General features: G+C 38.4%; 1 protein-coding gene across 2 annotated transcripts in view; it reads left to right on the top strand.

Annotated features, from left to right (window-relative positions):
* CUBN (cubilin) overlaps positions 1–24,431 on the top strand; it is a 142,671-nt gene that overhangs the window by 12,740 nt on the left and 105,500 nt on the right. For both annotated transcript variants that reach the window (XM_068212150.1, XM_068212159.1), the window contains exons 12-23: positions 1,155–1,341; positions 3,146–3,264; positions 4,708–4,939; positions 6,260–6,441; positions 7,227–7,389; positions 7,597–7,787; positions 12,071–12,227; positions 12,981–13,159; positions 13,624–13,786; positions 14,031–14,247; positions 15,259–15,389; positions 23,467–23,653. In XM_068212150.1, the coding sequence (XP_068068251.1) occupies positions 1,155–1,341; positions 3,146–3,264; positions 4,708–4,939; positions 6,260–6,441; positions 7,227–7,389; positions 7,597–7,787; positions 12,071–12,227; positions 12,981–13,159; positions 13,624–13,786; positions 14,031–14,247; positions 15,259–15,389; positions 23,467–23,653 (2,108 nt within the window). The remainder of the gene's footprint in view (positions 1–1,154; positions 1,342–3,145; positions 3,265–4,707; positions 4,940–6,259; positions 6,442–7,226; positions 7,390–7,596; positions 7,788–12,070; positions 12,228–12,980; positions 13,160–13,623; positions 13,787–14,030; positions 14,248–15,258; positions 15,390–23,466; positions 23,654–24,431) is intronic.

Raw genomic sequence — 24,431 nt, 5'->3', positions numbered from 1 at the left:
TCTTCACTCATATTTGAAGATAGGGCCTATTGTGCCCAGATATTATGTACTTTTTCTGACTATTTAGCTCATTTTAGTCAATCTATTAAAAGATATGACATCTTCCCCTAAATATATCCTAATGTACAACAGTGGGCAATCATGGCTACAAATCAGTACCTGAAGATAATAACACAGATATTTAAGTAATGGGACTGCAAAAGCATCTAATAAAATAGAGAAACAGCAGAGCTATATTTGGCTAGCATAATGACAGAGGAAATATAATTTCAATTAAGTATCAGGCAATGCAGATCAGAAAACACTTTCTAAAATAACATTCAGAGCCCTAAATACACATAAACCCCCTCTTCCATCTTACTGAAAATCTCTTTGGGATACAGAGGACATGAATAGGTAATGGAAAAGCAAATAGAGAATGCAATACACTTATTGTATGCCATCAAAGATGGGATTGTAGTCTGTACCTGGGACCATGTTCTGCTTCACCTTTAAAGACTGTGTCTATAAAACAAGAGATATAAGGTAAGAGAACATAGGAAATTAAAACAGTTACAGGTATGGAAAGAATTATATGGAGAAACAGTACAGGTTGCAACAATGGAAATGGAAGAGACATATAGAATAAGGAATAAAGCTGAAAAGGTGATGAAATTGTTCCCCTTTAACGATGAAAATGGAAGTTAACAGCCCACATAACTGCTGCGCAGGCTTCCTGGAGAAAGGTCTTGAGAGAAATTACTTATAAACCAGTTATCTTGCCTTGCTATTTATAAGGTTCAGCTATGAACCTTATTATTGAATAAGCTTATTATTGAATAAGTTCAATATGATTGACTTGATTCTAGTGTGATCAAACAGTTTTCTGAATGGTTAAAAGGGTAGGGATTTTGATTTTTAAGAAAGTAATTTGAAAGAGCCTTGCTAAGAAATGACTTAATAGAAAAACCCAAAGAGATAGATAATCTAATTAGGTTTTATGTTTATTTTGATATTCACCAGCGACCATCGAGACCAGAAAAATCCAAAGGTTTTATTTCTTTACTCCAATATTTCCTCATAAAATAAGTGTAAACATCAGTCTTTCTGGCGACTCCATTGATTTCCTTAAGTGATTCATGCTCATATATTATTTGATGTGTTTATATCTGCAGGCAATGATCTCTGGCTATTTCTGCCTGTGTAATGCAGGCTGGACAGGCCCTAATTGTACAGAGAACATTGATGAATGTATCAGCAATCCATGTCAGAATGGGGGGACCTGCACCGATGGGGTCAATGGCTATTCCTGCGAGTGCACCAGCACCTGGACAGGACCACAGTGCCAGACTGCCCAGCAAGGTACAGTCAGAACCTCCTCCTGCTCCTTCCCTCCGGGGAAATGGCACAGCAGGAGTAGGTGCTTGATGCATGGCATTAGCATGTGAATAACAACTGAGTTATGATGTGAAAAAAAGCCCTGTGTTTGGTGGATTAGAGGTCCCAACCCAAATTCCCTCCAAGTCAGAATTTTCCATGAGCTTTGTTTATAGCTGTTTTGTTTAGCAGTAGGAACGCAACAATGAAGTTGATCTGCAGGCCCACTGGCCTTGGCTAGATGCCAGACATCCTGAAATCAGATCTCTGTTCCCGAGAAAGTTGTCTGGAAAGCTGATTGGGAAAGAGGATCCAGTATAAGGAGAACAAAAGAATATATTGATGTTTCTCTTTTGTGCATATTATTTCATCTGTTATGAAACAGAAAGGTCCTGATGTTCTTAGTCAAGAGGAAAAGCCAGAAAAGATTTTCAAACAGAAATGTAATGAAAGAAATGGTAGGCATGAAAATGGAGGACTCTCAGTTTTATACTGATTGCAAGGTTTTCCCTTTTCCTCCTAATATAATTTCTTCTGTTTGTTTGAGAACTTTTTTTGCCATTAATTTTAATTAAACAAGGTCAGGATAGCATTCCAGTGAGTCCAGTGTCCCTGTGACGACAGTGGCTCATTTTTACTGTAGATTGCTAAGAAGAAAGCAAATTACATTTTAATGTAATACAGTATGTAAAACTTCCACTGATCCCCTGTGAAATCCACTCTATTTTAGAACTATTTTAGGCTTTTTTTTTATTTTCCTGGAGTATCTAACTAGTAATGTTTTATTATGATTAATTATTAATATTTTATTATTAAGTCCACAGGGGAAAAAAATATTTTTAGCCATCCATAATGAAGGGATAGAAACCCAGATTTTTATGCAGTAAAGAATCATACTGTACCACCTGTTCTTTTAGTTTTTAATCAAGGAAAAAATGATGTATTTTCTTACATGATCATTTTGAATCGGGTTGAAAAAAGGTGAGATGTTTTAGACAGACATTTCAAATAAAATTAAATTCTTTTCACCACTTCTTGAAACAAAACAGTTTGGTGAGAATTGGCTATTTCTTTAGAATGAGTTCAATGTTAAACTTCAGGTGCTTGGTGCACACTGTAGCTACATGTGCATTGTATTTTGCTGCTTTACAGATATATTTTTCTGTAGCTGTTTAGGGTTCTCAGTTCTCATGCATTGAATGGTTCGGTGAGAGAAGAGACCATGGTATATCATGAGAGGGATTATCAGGGTTCTCAGTACTCATGCATTGAATGGTTCGGTGAGAGAAGAGACCATGGTATATCATGAGAGGGATTATCAGGCCCAGAAATTTGACCAAAAAGGATAAACAGAACCATAGAACTTCCTGAGGACATCTATGATGTACCACTTCTGAGAAAGACAATTTTACATCATCTTAACTTCAAAATGCAAAATGTTATTTTATTGAAGTGGAAAATTTAGAGATTCAATCTGGAGGTATCCTTCTGGAAACAAAGCAGTTTATGGACACTATCATGAGACAGAATCAATATCTTTTGGCAGTATCCACATGTTCCAACTGACACTCTTTGTTCTTTTTCCAAGAACTATTTTTCTTTTGGGGAATTTGTGCTTTTTTGAGATGTCATTCCACTTGAAAGGAACTCCTAAAGATCCTTTTATAGAGGTATTTTTCAACTTTGTTTTAAATGCTTAAGAAGAAAAAGCTATGCAAAAAAGAAGGTTTTGGTTTAGTCTGTAGAGTAATAGCACAAAATCTGTTTAATTTTCTCTCTTTTTTTGCAGTTTGTGGAGGATACCTCTCAGGCTTGACGGGGACTTTCAGTTACCCTAACAACCCAAACAGCCAGTGGTACAGCAGTGAGGTCAGCTGTGCTTGGGTTGTTCAAACTACTCCCAACAAGGTAAAATAGAGTTCAGCTTAAAGAAACCCACAGTAGGGTAGTAGGATCCCTCAGCTTATCAGAGCAAACATGACTATCTTCATGCTACATGTGTTCCCATGCTGTGATCCAATCCCCTCAGAATAAATAATTTTTCAAAAGAATAACTTTTAGATCCTTACAAGCCTTCAGGGTCCTTAGTCTAAGGATTTGCTTGGGTTAGATTTTCCAAGCTTTTCCTAAGCAGCTGAGAGTTATAATTTATTACCCTACTCCAGCTACAATGCTCTACATTGCTTTAGAATGTGATCTGTGAATAAATGCATGAGGAAAAGCTCTGCTCTGATGGGCTCCACAGGTGGTTCCTGAGCTAAGTGAGTTGGTCAGAGCCTGGTGCTGACAACACCAAGGCCATGGCTTTGATCCCCATGCAGCCAACTCTTCACTTATGAGTTTGACTCGATGATCCTTCTGGGTCCCTTCCAACTCAGACTATTCTGTGATTCTGTGACCCCAAAATGATTTCATGTTTCTGATCTCTGAGTGCAGAAATGTAGAATGCTTAATTCATATTGTCAATGGCTTTGTATAATAACAGCATCTGTTTTTTTTTTAAGGATTAATTTTTAACTGTTGCACACAAACATATATTCTGATTCTGATCTGCAACAATTCCACTTGTGTTATAAATAACAACTACAAAATATGCTACTTCATAATTTAGCATTAAATTTCTTACTTGGGATCTAAATATTTGATGTATTTTTGACATTTTGTGGAATGAATTAAGTCATTTTATAAACCAATACTTAACAGTGGTTTATACAGCATTACATATATATGTATATATATATGTATGTGACATGTCCTCAGCCTTAAGCCTGGGAGCCACTACTGTCTTCAGCAGAGCATATTACAGCACATCAGTGAAGAATCTGAACAAAGTTAAAGCTGTGCATGTCACTAAGTATCCAGAATGGGCTTTATACAGACTGATTTTATATGTGGGAAACAAGAGTGTTGAATCTTTTAACTCCCATTTCAACACTTTTAACCATAGCAAGGGTGAAAAATGCTAACTATCTGATGGAAAAAAACTGCCTGGAGAAACCCAGAATACAGTATTTTATGCTGTGTTTCAAGCTTTTCACATGGCTTGAAATTTACACATATATATTTTTTGCACATATGGGCAAATGGTCTCAATTATTAGTTTATAGAAATAATGCTCTCTCCAGAAAACTTCACTGACTAAATTATCTGTCTGTCTACCTTCTCTCTTTCCTTTTGACCCTTAAGATTCTTTAATATTCTTTTCTGTCCTGGAACATTTCAGGAAATGACATAAAAGCTCATAGATTTTCACAGTTGCATGAATACATCTATCTGCTCTATAAAGTTTCTACATAGATAGTATCTCAGCAGATGGAGAAAACAGATTTCTTGTTTTCTTGCTTCTATTAGGTTCTGCGTGTTACTTTCCCATTCTTCCACCTGGAGACAAGTAATCAGTGTAACTCTGAATTCCTTCAAATCCATGATGGGCCTTCAGCATCAATGCACATGCTAGGAAAATACTGTGGCTTCCCAGGTCCTACAGAGCTTCTCAGTTCCCATAACTCTCTGTATTTTTGGTTATACTCAAACCACACCATTACTGGAGGTTTTACTGTTCATTGGGAATCTCAGGATCCTGGTAAGTTGATGAAATGCAAAGCATGTTCAAGGCTTTGGAGTAAAATGAATTACTTATTTCCTTTAATTAAGAAACATTAGGAACAGAAGGACAGTATTTTTCAAGGGAGTGAGGCTGAAATGTAGACATATATATCACCTGAAGATACTTTCAAACTCTAGCTCTAAGCCTGTGCATGAATAGCTTTCTGCTTTTTTTTTTACACCTCCTGTGAGGAATCCCCCAAAAGGCATGTATTTATGGGGATGCCTTTCATTTAGTCAGTTCTCTTTCTCACGGAAGTATCTGGTACTCTTAGCAAGCAAGTTAATGGTTTGTTTTGCCACTGACAATTTACAGCAGCCTAAATGTTCCAAACATGCTAGATTATGGGGAACTGGATGGTAAAGAATGTGTGAGGTTTTTGGTATGATTTATTGTGCATTTCTGCCTGAATTCTTGGTAATGCTAATTGGGTGATTGTTCCAGATGGTGTGGCAATGCATTCCCAGAGATAAACTTCAAATCATCTCACATAACATTAAGGTCACTTCAGTGGTCTGTGTATTATCTAGAAGCAAAATAGAGCATTGGGTTGTGTCTTGAATGAACCATAGAGTAAAAAATGCCATTTCCTTATTTCTAGAAATATTTTTTGAAATTATTTCAATATGATTTTTGGGTATTTTTTTCAATTTTCATTATTAGATAGATAATTACTAATTGACAAATACAAGTACTGAAAAGTACTTGTATCTGAAAAACTTTTCAGATATTTTGGATGAAAAAAATAGCACTAACAAAATAAAAAACAAAGAGAGCAGTATAGATGAGATTAAACTAGCTATTCCTGAGGTATGACACATGATGTACCCCTCCCATTCCCAAGTGTTGCACTGATGTTATTTTATTACAGGTATATAAAACAGCCTTACCTGTAATTAAATTTTCCTTTTTTTGTCTTTTTAATGGAACTAGTCTTTTGATAGGATAAAAAATGGAGACTATTTACAAAGTGCAGAAATTCAGATTAATTTTGTAAATCCAATGCAAACACAGTGCTTCTGATTATTCTTCTTAAGGCATGTTCATCATAACTGGGTAAGAATCTTTCTTTTACTGTGCAAATCAGGAAATATTTGGAGTTTTCTTTTTGAAATTGCAAGATCAACTGCAAAATTTAAAGAAAGAAGAAACTTACTGGTCTGTTTGGCTTGGTCTTTGTTTTTTAATTTATTCTGACCCCAAAGTGTTAGCTAGTTTTGACACTACAGGACAATTCATCTTCTAACCCGACATGTGGTGATAAATACTCTGTTGTTCCATGTCTCTTTCTGTTAGAATGTGGTGGTGAGCTGACAGGTACTTACGGCTCGATAAGCTCTCCAGGATATCCTGGTAACTATCCTGTAAACAGAAATTGTTTCTGGACCGTCTCAACTAGTCCTGGCCTCCTCATCACATTTGCTTTTGGCACATTGAGCCTGGAACACCATGACAACTGCAATTATGACTATTTAGAGGTAAAGTGTAATTGTGAATTATGACAACATTTGTGGATATGTTATTGCAAAACACAATATTTCAAAACTTTTTTTGTACGGAAGGGGACTACTTGAAAATTTAATCCTTGGTTGAAATGCTCCTTTTTATTTACATATTCCAGCCATCCATGCACAATCAGAGACAATAGGACAGTTAAGGGGATGAGAATCTGCGTCACTGAAGTCGATGGGAGTCCTGTGACAAAAAGGCCAAATTCTTGATGGGAACCTTTCACTTTCGTACAAAGTTCAGTTTCCAAACTCCTTGTCAAATGTCAACCCACAGAGAATTCTTGACCCTATGGGAAACTATTCAGGAAAGGGATCTAAGACTAATGGATTCATATCGTAGCTCACAGCCGTCCACAACTTGACACATGAGCTTAGGGCTTTTTGTCGAGTGTGACCTAATGCTTACAGAATTTACCAAAACCTTTTCATGGAAATAAGAAGCCAGTTTGGAATAGCATGTTGTGTACAATGCAGAGCATGATTTCAAGAAAACAGTTCAACAGTAGATCTCCTGATACCTTCTTTCCCTTTCACAAAACCCTTGATAACTCCTGGCAGCAGCATCACAGCTATGCTGGTGGATCTATTTCTTGGGTCCTCTGTGTTTGGAGGAAACTTTCTATGAGCTTTCCCTCCACTCACCATCCATATTATCTCTGGGGCCTCAGAGATAGCTTAAGGAGTGTTGTTGGTACTGTTCACAAGTGGCACACATAAGATAATCCTAAATGTTGATCTATCATTGTGTCTAGATTCGAGATGGTCTTCTTCCACAAGACCCTGTCCTTGGTAAATACTGTAGCACTGGATCTCCACCCCCACTCCAAACCACTGGTCCATATGCATTTATTCACTTTCACTCTGATGACTCAGTTACTGATAAAGGCTTCCATATTGAGTATACAACATCTGCTGGTAAGTAAAATACTCAGGATTAAAGGTTGGTCTGTGACATTCTTGAGATAGAGATAACACATGAATGGATGTAATTAACACTTGTTCTTTAATAATATAGTAATTCTTTTTTATTTGCAGACATTGTACAGAGGCAGCCTCAAAAGGAGTCACTGTACTTATGAATATCTCTTCTTTTTTTTTTTTTTTTTTTTTTTCTTAATATAGCAGATCCAAGTTGTGGAGGAAATTTCACAGAGAGCGAAGGAGTTATCACATCTCCTTTCTGGCCTAACCCTTATATCAATAACCGACAATGTGTTTACATTATCCAACAGCCAGAGGATGAAAAAATATTCCTCAACTTCACCCATATGGAGCTGGAGAGTCATAGTGGTTGTTCAGCAAATTATATAGAGGTGATTCCCTTAATCAGTTGATATGAAAGTTTGATTGCATGTGTGTACAAGAGCATGTACTTCTGTCCCAAGGGACACTGCAGAAATAGGTGTTAATCAAACAACTAAGTATATGAATTTACTAGAGTCCAAAAGTCACAGGGGCTGAAAGAGCAGGATGGTGCATTTGGATGAAACAAAGATAAGAGAACGTGTCCAGCTTAACACTAATTCTTAAGAGTCTGTACATGATTAAGGGGGAGTTTGAACATTTGGTAAATGAATGTCAACTGCAAGAAAAAAAAAATAATGCCATAGCTGCTATGCAGCATTTTCTGGAGTCAAAGTGTTACATGGGATATTTTGATCTGACACGAAAAGGAAACATCATATAAATATTTATACACACATTCCCAGGGAAGTGGTTGAATTAACATTCGTGGAAGTATTTACAAGATGTGTAGAAGTAGCACTTAGGGACATGATTTAGTGGTGGGCTTGGCCAAGCTCATTTTGCAGTTGGACTCTAAGATTTAGAGGTCCTTTCCAACATTAATGATTCTATGATTCTATATACATATGTAAAGCTGGGAGTTTTTTGTTGCCATAACTGAAATCTTACAAGTCAAATTCAAGAATTGTTCTTAGTCTAAATCTAACTGGCAAAGAAAACAAAATGGTACAGTTGGAATGCTTCTATATGGAAAATGTAATAATAATGCAATTCTAATGTCAGTACTTGGTGAGATCCCTTAGAGGTGACTTTTTTGTTTACTCCTAGCTCTCACTTCATTGGTTTGCAATGTTGTGTTACATACAAATTTACAGCTGTAGGGTGCCTTTTAAGTACATGAGATATCATGTTATCAGTTTCTTTGTTATCCCTAAGCCCAGTTTTGTCCAGCTGCTGTCTGCACCTCTGGAGCTGGCTGCGGGTGAGGTCTGGTGCAGCGCTGTGCAGGCCAGGGGCAGCACCTGTCCCAGCACCCTGGCCAGCGAGCAGGGCAGCCCTGGGCACCTGCTGGGCTGGGCATGGACAGAGGCAGGCCAGGATGTGAGCCACCCAGGGGAACCTGGCTCAGCAGAGCCCGTGGCCAGGCAGGGCAGCGCTGTGGGGAGATGGAGACTGACCGGGCATGGACAGAGGCAGGCCAGGATGTGAGCCACCCAGGGGAACCTGGCTCAGCAGAGCCCGTGGCCAGGCAGGGCAGCGCTGTGGGGAGATGGAGACTGACCGGGCATGGACAGAGGCAGGCCAGGATGTGAGCCACCCAGGGGAACCTGGCTCAGCAGAGCCCGTGGCCAGGCAGGGCAGCGCTGTGTGGAGACGGAGACTGACCGGGCATGGACAGAGGCAGGCCAGGATGTGAGCCACCCAAGGGAACCTGGCTCAGCAGAGCCCGTGGCCAGGCAGGGCAGCGCTGTGCGGAGACGGAGACTGACCGGGCGTCAGGTTGGCTGGGGCAGGGCCTGGCAGCCCTGCGGGGCTGACGTGGCTCCTGGACAGTGGCAGGTGCAGGGCTCTGGAGGAGGCAAGGCTAGCCCCAGTGAGTCGTGGTGGTGCCCTCAGAGCCTGACAAGCTCGCGGTGTTGATGGCCAGTGCCCCTTCTCCTGTCACGGCATCCCTGTTCTCTGCGTCGTGCCCGACTCGCCATGTCTCGAGGCCTCTGCTGCCGTACCCTGCCTGTATTTCTCTGTACAGTCACAAACACCTCATCCCACGTGGGATGGCTGCTGGGTACTGCTGCCTGTATATAACTGTGCCTGTGCTGTGCAGAGCTAAACAGAAGGAAAACAAGCTGGGCACAGTCAGTGGTTGATTTGTGAAGGCGCTGCCACAGTTGAAGCAGGCGGGAGCCATCCCTGCAGCCCCAGAGCAGGGTCCAGCACTGCCAGCCATGCAGCTCAGTGGCAGCACAAGTTTGGTTTTGTATTTAATCTCTTCTTGACCAGTGAGGAACAGGCCCCTGTGAGCTCTGTGCTGTTGGTCTATTTTTAAAAGATGTTATTGTGTTGTCATCGTTTCCTTCTCTCCTCCTGTAATTCAAAGACCTAGGTTGGAATGAAGTGTAATTAGTTTCTGAAATGAGAGGGGAAGTGTGTTTAATGAAAACAGACAGCTTTTGTTTGTTTGGCCTGCTACTCCTCTTGCCTAATTGCTGGCAAAACAGCAGCTAAATTCACAGCAGCCACAAAAACAAAACCATTTCTGTTGAACACCATCGGTTTGTATTAGTTCAGCAAGGCGTTTACCTCACTGTTTGCTGATCAGTCACAAGCCCTTCAATTTCCATGTGCCTCTGCCCTCCTCTTCTTCCTGCCTTCTCTCTCTGTGGCTCAGCCCAGAGCAGAGAAATCAGACCGACATTTTCTGGCTAGGACAGTCAATAAAACCCAAGTCCTGTGCTCTGTTATTAAGGTCTGATTTTTTCACGTGTGCTTTTGTAAAATACTCTCCCACTGGTTCATCTAGGGAGATAACTTTTGGGTGTTTAAGTTACTTTAAAAGTCACTCTCCAACAATTCTTTTGTCACTTTGGAAAGGTGCAGATCATTCCATTCCCCGGCTATATCAGGAAATCTGTAGACTTTCCACAGGGACCAGACTCAGCTCACAGGACTTGCTCAGGGAGGGATGTTTAGTTTCTTACTAAGGAAGGCATCTGCAATAAGAAAATAGAGACAATAAAACTTATTTGAGAAAGGCTGTGACATGATGGTGCAGAGGTAAGATGCTAGTCAAGGCAGGCCCTTTTACATGCTGTCCTTCTAACTGGCAATAGGAGACATTATGCACATACATGGTTTAGAGAACCTGTTATTTTTATCACTGCTCACTGGACTATATAAACAAAAAATGTAAGGAGAATCAGCTCAAGAAAAACTTGTGAACTCCTGTTAATTACCACTCTGGAAGTTTTCACTGCTTTCCAAAGATTTACTAAATATATTGGCACAAATTCTGATGTCAGCTGCTCTGCTGTAAATCCAGAATAATTTGGACACCTTAAATTCAAATTCCAGACAAATTGGAAATATCTGTTACTCAGAAAGCTATCTCACCAGTTTGAGACTGCAAAGCTGGGCAAGCAGGCCAGCCACTGCCTGTTCACCAGGGCACTCATGAGGGTTCCTTACCTTTTCTCCCAGCATGGATGAATACAGCTGAGGAAGAAAGAATTGGTGATGAGAGGTGACCTGAAAGCTGGATGTCCCTGGTTTGCCAGTGAATTCACTGGAATGATTTTTTGGTTTTGACAGCATGTAGATGCATTTAAAAACAGTTCCATCTACATGAACTACCACCACTTTTACAGCAGAAAAAAGGCATTTTGTTTTTGGGAGAATCTTTGGGACAAAAATTGCATTTTTTTTTGCTTGGGCAGAGAGCAGGGGACCCATCTTTTGGACCTCAGGTTGTTGTTGCATACTTGAAATGGGATGGGCACCTCAGAGATATACCAAGGCTCTGCCTGGATCCCTGGATGTAGTTATTCTTACTCATGGACTATGGATTCAGGGTCTGAATCCTGAGGTGCAAATAAGGCTTTCCCATCTACTGCCCTTGATAATCAGGATATATAATCAACTTCAGGGAAAATATATAAGATGCATTTCTCCTTTAATTAGCAAATGTATTGAGGTCAGTAGAAAGGCAGGGCAGAAGGTAAAAGCCAGATTCCCTGATGTAGCCTCATTGCCATTATCATGCATTGAACTGTTCAGCTAAAAGAGTGAAAAGATGTCAGTGTGCCTCTTTACTGCTTTAGGGACTCAGAGTTGCATCTCCTGTTAGTGAGCTGTCTGCCTGCTTTGATGTATGGGTGTGATGTGACAGATGCTTATTCTGGAGAAGTGCCATACAAAAATTACTGGAAACTTCATAGCTACAGCAAGACAATCAAAAATACCATTTTCTTTCCCCAGTAGATTTTAGTGCTGGCAAAAATTTGACAGCTATCACTGGTGAGCACCCTACCTGTCTCTTTCATACTAAAGGTGTCATTTTTGGAAACATAGGCCCAAACAGTCCTAAAATTGTGGTTCATAGAGATCATTTAATCCTAATGTCCTGTGACAGCAGCATGTGTTAGAGTCTTCTGTGCTGATCATCTGATTGCTCCTTTGAGCTCTTATAAGTCCTGTGCTTGTGCCAGTTACAGTGGCACATTCACTCATAAATATGTAAAACAGCTAGTCCTTTTGTTATGTAGCAGCTCTTGGGAGATTATAGTTTTATCTGGATATCAGATCCCAGAGCTTTTATGATCTAACACTTTCCTTTCCTCTTTTTGATGACTAGGTTCGAGATGGTGACAGTGAGATGTCTCCTCTTATTAGAAAAATCTGTCATAATACACTCATGTCTGCAATCACTTCTACCAGCAATAGTCTCTGGATCAAATTCAAGTCTGATGCTTCTGTGCAGAGAACTAGCTTTAGGGCTATTTATCAAGTTGGTAAGTGGAACTGGTCATTTGCACAGTGAACTTACTGTAATTTGGACACTTTCAGTCATTTCCATGATATATTATTCATATAATAGGTTAAACACAAACTTCAAAAGAAAGGAAAGAACAGAACAGAGTCAGTTTATTTATTTAAAAGGCTATCTGCAGTAGATTTGCTGTAGGCACTCCTAGCATGCTTGGAAACATGCTGTTTGTTGCTTCTGGCCTTGAGATTACCTCAGATGGTTAGAGCATGGTGCTAAAGCAGCAAGGTTGTGGGTTTGATACTCATATGGACCATTCATTTAAGAGTTGAACTGGATAATCCTTGTGGGTCCCTTCCAACACAGAATATTCTGTGATATTATATTAATGATTCTGTGATATGTACCAAATGATTTATCACTTGATGTTGAAATACCAAAGATGTTATAGCATCAATTCTACCTAAATCTTTTTATTTTCATTTTGCCTGTCTTTAACCACCACCAAGCCTGTCTGTGTCTGTAAAACAAATGAGTCAAATCCATTAGTTTTCATGGGCACAATTTGGTCTTCTCTACAAGCATGTTTATGCTATACCTATAGTATTTTTTTCTTTTAAATATGTTCACTTGTGTGATCTGTAGTAGCTGCTTTAATAAGATAGTTTAGGGTTGGTTTTCTTCTAATTTCATGGTGTTACTTGATCACACATCATCATTATGATACATTCCCTGAAATCATCCATCACAAGTACTGATTCTTGGTGTCTCTTGGCAGCCTGTGGAGGCTCCTTGTCTGGAGCAGGCACAATCCATTCACCTTACTATCCCAGGATGTCTCCTTACCCAAAGACCTGTGAGTGGATCATCTCCCAGCCAGCTACCACAGTAGTGATTCTTAACTTCACCGACTTTGACATTCGAAATACAACCACTTGTGATTCGGACTACATTGAGGTAAAGAGCAATACACATGCACCATGAATAGTAGATACATATCTGCAAGTTCCTTTTAATACTCCTCTCCACCAAAGTGGAAGTTCTTGACAGGCAAGCACTCCTTCCAGCAGTCACAAAAGCTTTCCCAGGTTCATAATGGGATCCCAAAGCTTTTCTTGGTTCTTCAAAGATGTTATGACTATTTTGATAATCAAAGAGAAGTACCAGGTTTCTTTAAACAGATAGGCCTGGTTTGGAAGGTTTTTGTGTCATTTACTGCTAAGGGTGTAAGATCTTGTATTTTCTCTGCTTCTCTGATAGGCATAAGGTTATATTTTATGTGCCTGTAGTAGAAACCACATGAAGAAAGGGTAGTGTTGACTTCTTAAGGATCTCTTTTATATCGTTCTTATGAATTACTTTATGCTTAATGTTGAATGTAATAAAATTCTATAGGATATTTTGAATACACTGTTCTTCAGGTCAGAGACGGCAACAATGGAGACTCTCCTGTTTTGGAGAAATACTGTGGTACAGCTGTACCCTCTAGAGTGCAATCCACACGGAACAATCTTTATATCAAATTCAGAGCTTCCTCACTTACCAATCTTGGCTTCAGAGCTCAGTACTGGCCATTAGATACAGGTAAGGGTTGTTTTGCTGTTGTCTGTGTAGACTGTTGGGACTTTCCAAATTTTCCCACAAACTGAAAAAAAACTGTCAATCAAGTTTTAGGATGGTGCGACGGGAGATAAATTCTGAATCAATTACCATGTAGTATGCATCAAGAAAGACTATGAAATTTCAGAAAGAGAAGTAACCAATTTTGTAAGTGTCTAACTGTTTTTTATAAACATATCATTTAACCTGATGTTTTAAATATCTGCAGTATGTGGAGAGACTCTCACTGGACCATCAGGAACCATTACAAGTCCTGGTTATCCAGATGTGTACCCACATGGGATTAACTGTACCTGGATTATCAACGTTCAACCCGGCTACTTTATCCGCCTGACATTCACTTCATTTAACTTGGCATTTGATTATAGTTGCAGAAAGGATTATCTTGAAATATATGACAACAGCACTGTGCAAAAATTGGGAAGGTAAATATGTCCATTAGCCTACAGACCTGTGTTACTGAGGAGTGAGCACTGTTCTGTACGTCTTGACATTCAATTTGCTTCCTTAAGTTTTGTGTGTAGATTATTTTCTTTTCATCGCAGAAACAATAGCAACAATTTCTCTGCTAGGATAGCAAAGGCAGCTTGCTACTTGACCATGGAAGGAGAAGCACATTTAATAAATAATATATTGGGAGAAACTAAGTTGTGTCTAAAGGTTAGCTCTTTTAAGGATAGGTTTCAATAGCTAGCTTGTCCTGCTCCATTAACATTTTGATTTATGGAAAATAAATTGAAAAGCATTTCTATATCTTTGCCCAGAAAAGACAGGATTTTAAAGACTTGCAGAAGTGAAAGAAAGATTACTTTAAAAGTGGTACATTTGAATATCTGCAAAAACTAGACCACAACCTGCATTTTATGTGATTTAGTTTTCATTTTATTCTGATACATGATTTTATCTTAGGGAAGAATATTTTCTTTTATTTAACTTCTCCAATTGGTGTATACACAAGGTTTTCTTGCTGCCCTATAATTCAAGAACATTTGAATTGCTTGGGAACAATATTCAGCTGCAGCTATAGACTGTAAAATAGTTGGCTGACATGGCAGTGTTTGGAAAATAAGGAGCAAATTACTCTCATAATGAAGAACATTTTGCAATCTTAGTGGTTGGCCAGCCACTCTGACTCCTGCAAAAGAACAGAGTATTTTGTAGGTACAGCACAGTACAAATTCAGTAAGAATTTGACAATTTTATGTAAGTCAGAGTTTCTTCTCGGATTTTGCCACACTTCAGATTTGTACCTGTGTACATGTAGTGTGCTATTTAGTCCCATGATACAGGGTATATGCCTGGGATCTGTATCATCCAAAGGAGACAATTGTGTATGTGTAACTATTCAAACTTCACAGGAAAGCTGAATTCTTTTCCAATGATACAGATGCTTTATAAAGTACTGCCATTCAATTTGAGATATCTTTTTGCTGCAGATACTGTGGAAGATCAATTCCACCATCTCTCACTAGTGGTGGCAATATGATGACATTGTCCTTCATGACAGATCACAGCATTGCATCTGAAGGCTTCTCAGCTAATTATATCTCCCTGGATGCATCCAAAGGTAATATGTCAGTCTGTTCATTATGCAAATTAAATGTTTTCAGCTGTCACTGTAAATAACCACTACAAGAAACAGAAACATTATTTTCTGTGTTGCCAGAAGACTTCCTGGTGCCTCTTCTACTCCTTCTTATTCATTCTGCTTTATTCAAAAGCTTTTTTTACTCCCTAGGAAAGCGGAAAGCAATTTCTGTAAGCGGCATTGTTGCTTTCTTTAAAAAGTCAGTAAGAGCTGACATGGCAGAACTGCATGAATAATTTAGGAAAAGTATTTTCTGGATTTTCTTTGTCCGTTCTGAATTGAGTTTGGGTGATCTAGGAAACTTAGTGATCATGGACAACTCACTTGAATGGGAGACTCTTGGGTGCCATAAAAAGTTAATTTCGTCTCTGTAAGGTTCAATATTGATGGTGGGTAGAGAAAGGTCAATAGGATGAAATTTGATAAAGCAGCAAAATAACCTGAAAGCACAAGAGATTTCTTAATTACAACAGAGTAAAACATTTCTGTCTCCACCAGAGTTCAAGGCTCCTGTTATGCATAAAATCCCTTCTTTAAGTATTTTCTAAAGGGTCAACACTTACCTCAGTGAGGTAAAGGAAGAATGACTGCTCAGTCTCTCTGTTCTCTTCTCTTTTGGATATTATGAGAATTTTTTTCACAGAAAGGGTGGTTAAACATTGGAATGGACTGCCCAGGGAGGTGGTGGAGTCACCATCCCTGGATGTGTTCAAGAAATGACTGGACATGGCACTTAGTGCTATGGAAGGTAGAGGGACAGGGTCTGCCTAGCAGAACTAAACCACAGAAGAGGCAGAGTGGCACAACAGAAAAAAAGTAAAAATGAGAATGTGTTTGTAGCTGGGATGTTTGTTATCTATCACTGACCTGTTTATATGTGGTTTCTGTGTGTGAGTGCAGAGTACAAGGGATTTGTTAGATGAATACCAGAAATTCACAGTACTCATCAAAGCAGCCATAAACGACCAACGGCTGTTCATTGTTTGCTCCTAGTTTCTTTATTTTTCCTAACTCCTCAATTTATTCAACCTGTTTAAAAGCAGGAAATTTACCAATTCCTAACTGCTTTCTTGGTAACACCTTGGAAAAATTGGCTATTATTTTGTCTCTCAAGCATGTGTGTAGGTGAGACCAGTACAGATTTTGCTACTGTGGTTTTATTCACAACAAGATAACTTACAAATTCAAATAAACCGTTTTCTCAGCTGCCTTCATTTATATTTGAGTTATCTGGCATTGAAAACAAAAAGGCAGTACAAACAAGTAAGATTTAATGAGAACTATTGCAATGAGGGCATTTCTATTTCTTAGAAAGTAACAGGCAATAAAACAAGTTCTACTTTTAAAAATCTTTCCAGGAAAAATCTGTAGTTTGAAATCTGAATTCTTGATAGAAAGAAATCTTTAAATAACCATCCTTATAAAGTATTTTTTAGCCTTTGTTTGAAACTGCAAACTAAACCTTCTGTAAATATTGTTGCTTTTTAATCTGGTATTTTTTCTTTTTAACTCACCTCAGATTACTATTTCATGGGTGGATTGATTCTTTCCTAAATATTCTTATAGCAACTTTTCTCAGACTCCATCAAGATCAAAGCATTCTTTACTCAACATTAATCTGTATTTCTGTCTCTGTTGTAACCATATCTGTTTCTGTGATTTCAAAGCTGTCCAGTTTCACAGTTCTGCCTCCTCTCTTCTATATTCCCTTTCTTTACCACCACCGTGTGATTGGCTTTTCTCATCTTTCATCCAAAGCACTGCAATATGTGTCACGTGGAGTTCCAACTGCATCAATGCTGTCCCTGGAATGTTTTCAAGCAATGCCTTAAAAATGCACATCTGCTGTCTCTTCAATGCTTTTGACAACTATATTATATGTTTATATGAAATGAGTGCTATGTAATATCTTAATCCAAATTCTATATAACACCTAGGATTTTCTTTTCCCATAATGAACACAAATATCTTTACTACTCTACGACCAATCTGCACTAGGTCTCAATTTATTCTCACTCTTGGAATGATCACTAGAATAAACGCTTTTTAATTTCAACCACTACAGCTTGTATAAATATGGCAAAGTGGGAGATAGCTACTGAAACTGAGAGTAATAAACTTACAGAGAGGCTGAAACTATGATTTGGATTTTTTACAAATATTTGTTTCTTTTGGTCCACTACAAGTATAGCGGTACCATAAAACATTCATAAATACCAGGGAGCTAAAATTAATTTTTATTAAGAATAAAGTGTTTTGAAATTTCTGTGGCCTGAGAGAAGGCAAACAAGTATGTGTATGTGGATTTTGCTGTGAGAAGCAACTCCTCACTTCCCTGCAATCATATCAAGTTTAGTTTTCCCACTGTGAGATGTTTAGGTCTGATCTTCATCTCATGTATATCCAGTTACACTAAGGTAGCAAATTGCTAAACATAATAATGTCTGAGAGATATAATAAAACTATGACTTTTTTTCTTTACATCTGCTGCTAATTTAAACTTTTTTCTGCTAAGAAAATATGGTTCTAATATTTCTTGTGCAATAAGAATTCTTCATATTTTTCAGTTGTGTTTTTTTAGCCAGTTTGAGCATAACCAATATCAGAACTTGTCTAAGATGATCTGGTTCATATTACACATTTCAATAGTCTTTTGCCTTGAGTTATTTCAGAGAGAATGAGCTATTGAAAACACGGACAAGATTGTCCCTCCTCCTCCTGCCAAATAAATTGGAATTAAAAAAAAGAAGGATATGTAGGGGTGATTTTTTTTTAATGCACAATGGAAGAAATTTTCTTCTCCATGCATCTTGATAAGCAATGTTTTGTTAGAATGGCTTATCTGTGATATATTAAATACTTGAAAAGTAGCCTGAAAAGAATAAAAGGCAAAGCTATATTTCTTGTCAAAAAAAAAAAAAAAAATTGAACGCCACAAGATGCAGCCATGGCCATGGCCCATAAAGTGCAAACAATTGTTTTAGCAGTCTGCCAGCTAGTAGCTGTGAATAGCTCATGTAGCAGCAATACAGATGGAAATCCTTCAGTCAGACATGCTCTCATGGTAGTCATTTTAAAATGCGTACCACCCACTTCACTACAGGTACCTTGGATTCTTAGTTCTTTGCCATCCTTCTGTCATTTAAAAGGGAAAGTCATATGGAATGCAAGATAATATTTTGATTTGTTACAAAGAGTCCAGGTCTCCACTACCAAATAGATGAATGTCACAAAAGCCATGTATGTGTTATGGTAGATTTTAGGGGTTTCTTCTGCCAATTTTGGCTGACCACATCACAAGTAACTGATGTAAAAATATCGAAAAAATCTTTGAAAGACTTTAGTTCTTCTTGTTACTTTTGTGCAGGGTCTTGATAGACACAGGCCACAATTTTCCCATAGGATTAGTAGTGGAGTCAGTGCTATTATTTTTTCCCCCCTCAACTTCTTCACAAATAAGTAGGAATTCATCTGTTTTACTTTGCATTGAGGTTTTGGCAGTATGTTTTGTTGGTTCGTTGGTTGGTTTTCTGTTTGTTTGGGGTTTTTAAAGTTTTTTTTTTATTTATTTCTTTAGAGATGCTTCATTTCAGTCTTTCTGCTGGGAAAAGTTAAGCATGACAAGGTTTTTAGCAGATTACCTTCCTGATATACTTTTTATTCCTGGTCTTTCTCTGGCTTTGGTGAAAGATAATTTTCCTCATTATCATCCTGAATTGTGAATATTATTTATCAGGATAGGTAATCTGGTTTTAAAAAGCTTCATTGTGGATTATATGTTACTTACAATGTTTGGAGAAGCCAGAGTTTGAGAAGGATAAGGAGAGAGAAAAACATCTGTGAATCCATGAACTTAAAAGTGTTCCTGGAAGTGTAGTATAGATTTGTGTATCTTCTTCCTTGACAGCTGAGTACAAGTTGAGATCTTCATTCCCATCTTCCTGACTGAACCCAGTAATTGTTAGGAGTATGATGCCTGGCTTTGGTCTTCAGTTGAACAAGCAATGACGACAATGGAAAGTAATGTCTGACAAATAGATGTGTGCAGAGGATGGTTGAATGAGGTTGACCTAAGCCAGAAAATAAAGCTGATGTCCTATATGTGTCTTGGGCATCTGCTCAGCTCACCCCAAGTCTCATGAAATAGGCTCAACTGGCTGTTGAGCCTTTTTGTCAGGTGCCAACTGGCTGGCACCTGACAACTTGTTAGGCTGCTGTAACTTGGCAGTGTTTGATCAGGGTGTAATTCTGCCTAAAAAAACCCAAAATATGTCAGTACAACTCCACATTGTGTGTGTTAAGGTGTAAATCAGCAGAAGCTAGACAGAGATTCTATTTGAACCATCGTACCCAGTATTTTGAGGGAGTTTGAGTCTAGCATGCTACAAAAGACCTCCTTGCCTCCTTGCTAAAAATCAAGCCTGTTAGCATCTGCCATGAGCAGTAACAGAAGGCCCTGAAGTGTAGATGTGGTTTCACATTGCCTGCAGAGAGGCATATACTTCTTGTGATAGTTTCTTCTTTTTTTTTTTTCCTAAACATGCATGGTACTACATAAAGAGTGAATATTTAGGCATCCCAGTTTTCCTTTGGTACAGTGAGATTGAAAGAAAAATCCCATGTTACTTACTGCACTATTGCTTGATTTTTGATTAATTAGGATTGTGATAATTGATTGGTATCTCTTTAGGGGAAAAAAATGGATATAATTTTGTACATGATGCATGATTGCACGAATGAGTAGTATAAAAGCTGGCATTTTTCTCTGCTATTGGCTATTAGAGTAGGGTACTGCCATTTATGGCATTTTTTCCAGAAAAGCTAACATATTCAGTACTAAAATCAGAAGGCAGATTGAATAGCTTTCAAAACGTCATACACTGGGCAAAGCAAGATGTGTGATTGTCCTCAACAATTGTGTCCTGTTTTTCATGAGCTGTAATAAGTGTCTTCCAACTAAACTGAATTCAAGTTTTTTTCCAGACATAGAATAATCACATATACTATTAGACTGCATCCTGAAATTTGGCAAAGGAGTCAAAGTACTTTTTTTTTCCTGCTGACTTTGCTAGGTGTTCACAGAAGGGTCTGTTATTGCCCAAGCACACCCCCAAATGTTGTGAGTGAGGTGAGTGCTAAAGGGGAATGCCAGCTCTCCTGCTGAAAGTAGAACACCATGAATTAATCCAGTTACCAGAAAAAGACTTGGCTGTCGAAAAACATGGGTTCATCTATGCTTTTCTAAATCCTCATAGCAGCCAGCATACTCCATCTATACTTGGATTTATTTCACTGTAGCCAGAAGTCTAACATTTATAAGGCAGTTACTGTTCCATCTTCTGTATTTATCATCTCTTAGCTCATAAAGAAGATTGTTAAGGGAAATATAAAGCAGTACAGAGAATCCAGTTTAAAACAGCACACTTGGGATATAAGTTTCTGTCTGGGTTCCTCCCAGGAAGAAAAACTTTGGTGAGGGAGGGAACCTGGACAATTCTGTGGAAATTATTAAAAGGGCTGATAAAAAAAAAATTGGCTTCTGTAGTGCTAATTTTACTGTAAGGGTTCTTATCTAGTACACCAGTTTTAATATTCTACAGGTTGAAAGCTGGTATTCTTTGTCTCAGTCTCTGAGAGAGTAAGTAATGGCAGTATTGCAAGAAGTCTAAGCATCAAGATTACAAACCAGATTACAGATTACAGATCACAAGTCAGACACCTATCCCTCCAAAAGAGGGAGGAAATAATTAGTTAAAAATAAGTAACCTAATAAATATACACACATTTTCTTTTCAATTTTTTACTGCTTTTTTCCGTAGTGGTCAGTTAGGAAAACTTGGGTCACATTTCTAAACCAGATTTCTAATCCTTCAGCCAGCATTCTCAAGAAAACATATGACTTGAGGATCTGGGGTTTGATGATAAGCTCTACATATCCCACAACACCATGGGAGCTGGCAGCACAGCCAGGTCATTATAAGGATTTACAAAGCAGCACAAAGCTCTTATGGTGACCAGCACTAAGCTGTTTGTTATATGCATACATTAAAGCATATTGGTGATGGAACACATAAATGACTAAAATTCTAGATAAAGACTTTCATAGAGAATATGAGATTTTAGGTAAACTAGTGCATGAAACTTTTTTGATTTGTCAATACCAAAGCACAAGCCAATGGCAGAAAATTATTAACCTTTTTCTCTGTCTTGTTTCTCTGTTCTCCCCATGATGAATTAGGAACATGAGACTGGGAGCTAGCTTTGGGTGTATTTATCCCACAGAAAATGTTTGCAACAGAGGCCTTCCAGGTGACCCAGAATGCAAAAAAAAAAAACCACTATTAAAAATACACCATTAAAAACAAAAGTGTTTTAGTAGTTAGAATGGCTAGAGAATAGACATGGAAATGACCTGCCTTAGACATGAAGAGCCTGAAGTTTAGCTCCATCCCTCCCCCCTAAATTGTTATGCAATTAAAGACTTAAGCATAAATATTGCTACACTGCAGCTGTGCTGTGTTAGAAAGCAGATCTCAGATATCTGTGTCAACCAGCTTAAATTATTCTTTTGCTTGTTCTCTCAGTTCTATTTGTAATTAGTCTAAACCTGTCTATTTGGTAGGAACTATTTAATTTCTTATATTTGCAACCTGTAGGACCTGAAATGGGGAAGTGGAGGACCAGAATGAATCCCCAGGATCATCAAATCCAGTCCACGATTTTATGTCACTCCCCCTTTTTTCTCCCTGTGTCTTTTTTTTTTTTTTTTTTTTAAAGCTACATAATGTGGCCCCTTCCTTAAATTAATCAAACTGTATCTTAAGAACCAGTGAAATGCTTTCTTCTTTCTGCATCTGTTATACTGAGTGGATCATTGCTCTAGAAACTTAATTCCTAATAAAAATTTCTACAGGTCTGTACTCATGGACATTTTTAAACTTCTGAATTAGTCCTGTCATTGAGAATGTGTTCTATTTTTCCTTTCTTCATGCTTCTGGATGTTTATCTGCACTTGCTAAGCCAAACAAGTTAAGCTCTTCTAGTGTCTCTTGCTAATTTCCTGCTATCTCCACAATCTCTGTCCTACTTGTTCTCATTTGATTTTCAGAACATCAGTGCCCATGGTTATCCATATTTTTCCAGGTGACATGTCACCATTGCCTTGTGCAGTGGCATCAGGATTTCCTGTTTTGCCTGAAAACACCTGGCACAGTTCACATTTCTTCTTGCCCATTTTGTAGCCATAGCCCAAACTTTACTCATTGACTGTGATCAACTAGTGGACAACAATTCTTCTTTCCAAACAAAGTTACATACTATTTTATAGCAAATATTTTTATTCTTAGACTTTATGTCTGTGCTTTGTAAACAGCTTCTTTTTAATTATTGCTTAGATTCTACCTCAGTATTAGTTCACACTATTTTCTTCTTCCCAGCTCATACATTGCTCACAAAAAAAAAAAAAAAAAAGTTCATTTAAATGTAAGACCTTAAGTAAAACTCTTGTGTGCACAAATTCTGGGGATTATACCACTTTTTAACTTATTATCCCTTATAGACCAGAAAATGGGAAAATATATTCAGATATAAAATCCTTTCTAACAGGTTTGACCATGGAGAATGCTTGAAAACAATGCAGCTTCTCCTCATAGCTTGAAACTATATTTAGTTTCCATCACCACTGCTTTTCAGAAATTCAGGAATCCTGCCTATCGTGTTCAGCAAGACACCCCTTTCAGTTGCCATTCTCTGCTTACTTGGGCTTTAGGACAAAGCCATCTAGACAGGTGAAACTGCTTCTATGTTGCCTATTTATTACAGACACAGTGTTCCGGTAAAAATTGAACAAATCAACTCAAATGTAAGAAATTCCATGAAAGAGCTGGATTCTGGTTTTAGTTTATACTGTTGACATTCAGCAGTAAGATCTGTCCAGGAAGAGTTATAATGCACAGGATCACAGGATGTTTGCTCCTCTGCCTGTTGAAAATAGAAATTTCCTGTTAATTTAGCAGACATATGACATTAATTCATCTTTGTTTCTTTTCATATTAAGTTTGCTCGCACAACTACACTTCTGACACTGGCATTCTAACATCTCCAAACTACCCCAATAACTACCCTGTCCGGACTGAGTGCACCTACACCATCACAGTGGGAATAAACAGACACATCGTGCTGAGCTTCACCGACTTCACCTTGGAAGGGAACAAACGCTGCACAGAGGATTATGTAGAAATCAGGCAAGGCTAATTATTTCTCTTGTCCTTCGTACTGACTTGTATGTTGTCCAAACCCACTTAAGCATGTTCAGAATCTTTATTCTTAACTATGCACCTTGCTGTCAGTGTGAGAAAAGGACTTAACCAGAGAGCTTCAAAGGCTACTTTTTCCTCCTCTCATCCTGCTCTGTTGTCAGCTTTCCCACTTGATAAATTCCAGTTCTGAGAGCAAGTGGAGTATGTGGACTGTATTTTCATGCACTGTATTTGGGTTGCTTTCCTTAGTGCAGAAACGAGGAGTTTTATTGTCTGTTTTGTGATGTATTCTCAATGGTATTTGTAAAGTCATGGCAGACAGATGAAGTTCCAGGTGAGTGGAAAAGGGGAAACATTGTACTCATTTTTAAAAAGGGTTGAAAAGAGGACCTGGGAACTACTGACCTGTCTGCGTCACCTCTGTGCCTGGGAATAACATGGAATAGATTCTCCTGGAAGCTCTGCTAAGGCACATGGAAGACAGGAGACAGCCAGCATAACTTCACCAAGGGCATTCTTGACCAACCCAGTGGCCTTCTGTGATGGAATGACTACATCAGTGGATGAAAGAGAAACTACAGGATGTCATCTGTGTGGACTTCTGTAAAGCTTTTGACACAGTCCTCCACAACATTCTTCTCACTAAATTGGAGAGAGATAGATTGGATGGGTGGATGGTTTGGAAGATGAGGAATTGATTGGATTGTCACATCCAGAGAGTAGTGGTCAATGGCTTGATGTGCCTATGAGTTGTCTGACAAGT

The sequence above is a fragment of the Anomalospiza imberbis genome, chromosome 1 (genome assembly GCF_031753505.1).
Source record: "Anomalospiza imberbis isolate Cuckoo-Finch-1a 21T00152 chromosome 1, ASM3175350v1, whole genome shotgun sequence".
Classification (NCBI taxonomy): domain Eukaryota; kingdom Metazoa; phylum Chordata; class Aves; order Passeriformes; family Viduidae; genus Anomalospiza; species Anomalospiza imberbis.
The sequence above is the reverse complement of the archived record's forward strand: the minus strand, read 5'-3'. Positions and strand labels throughout refer to the sequence as shown.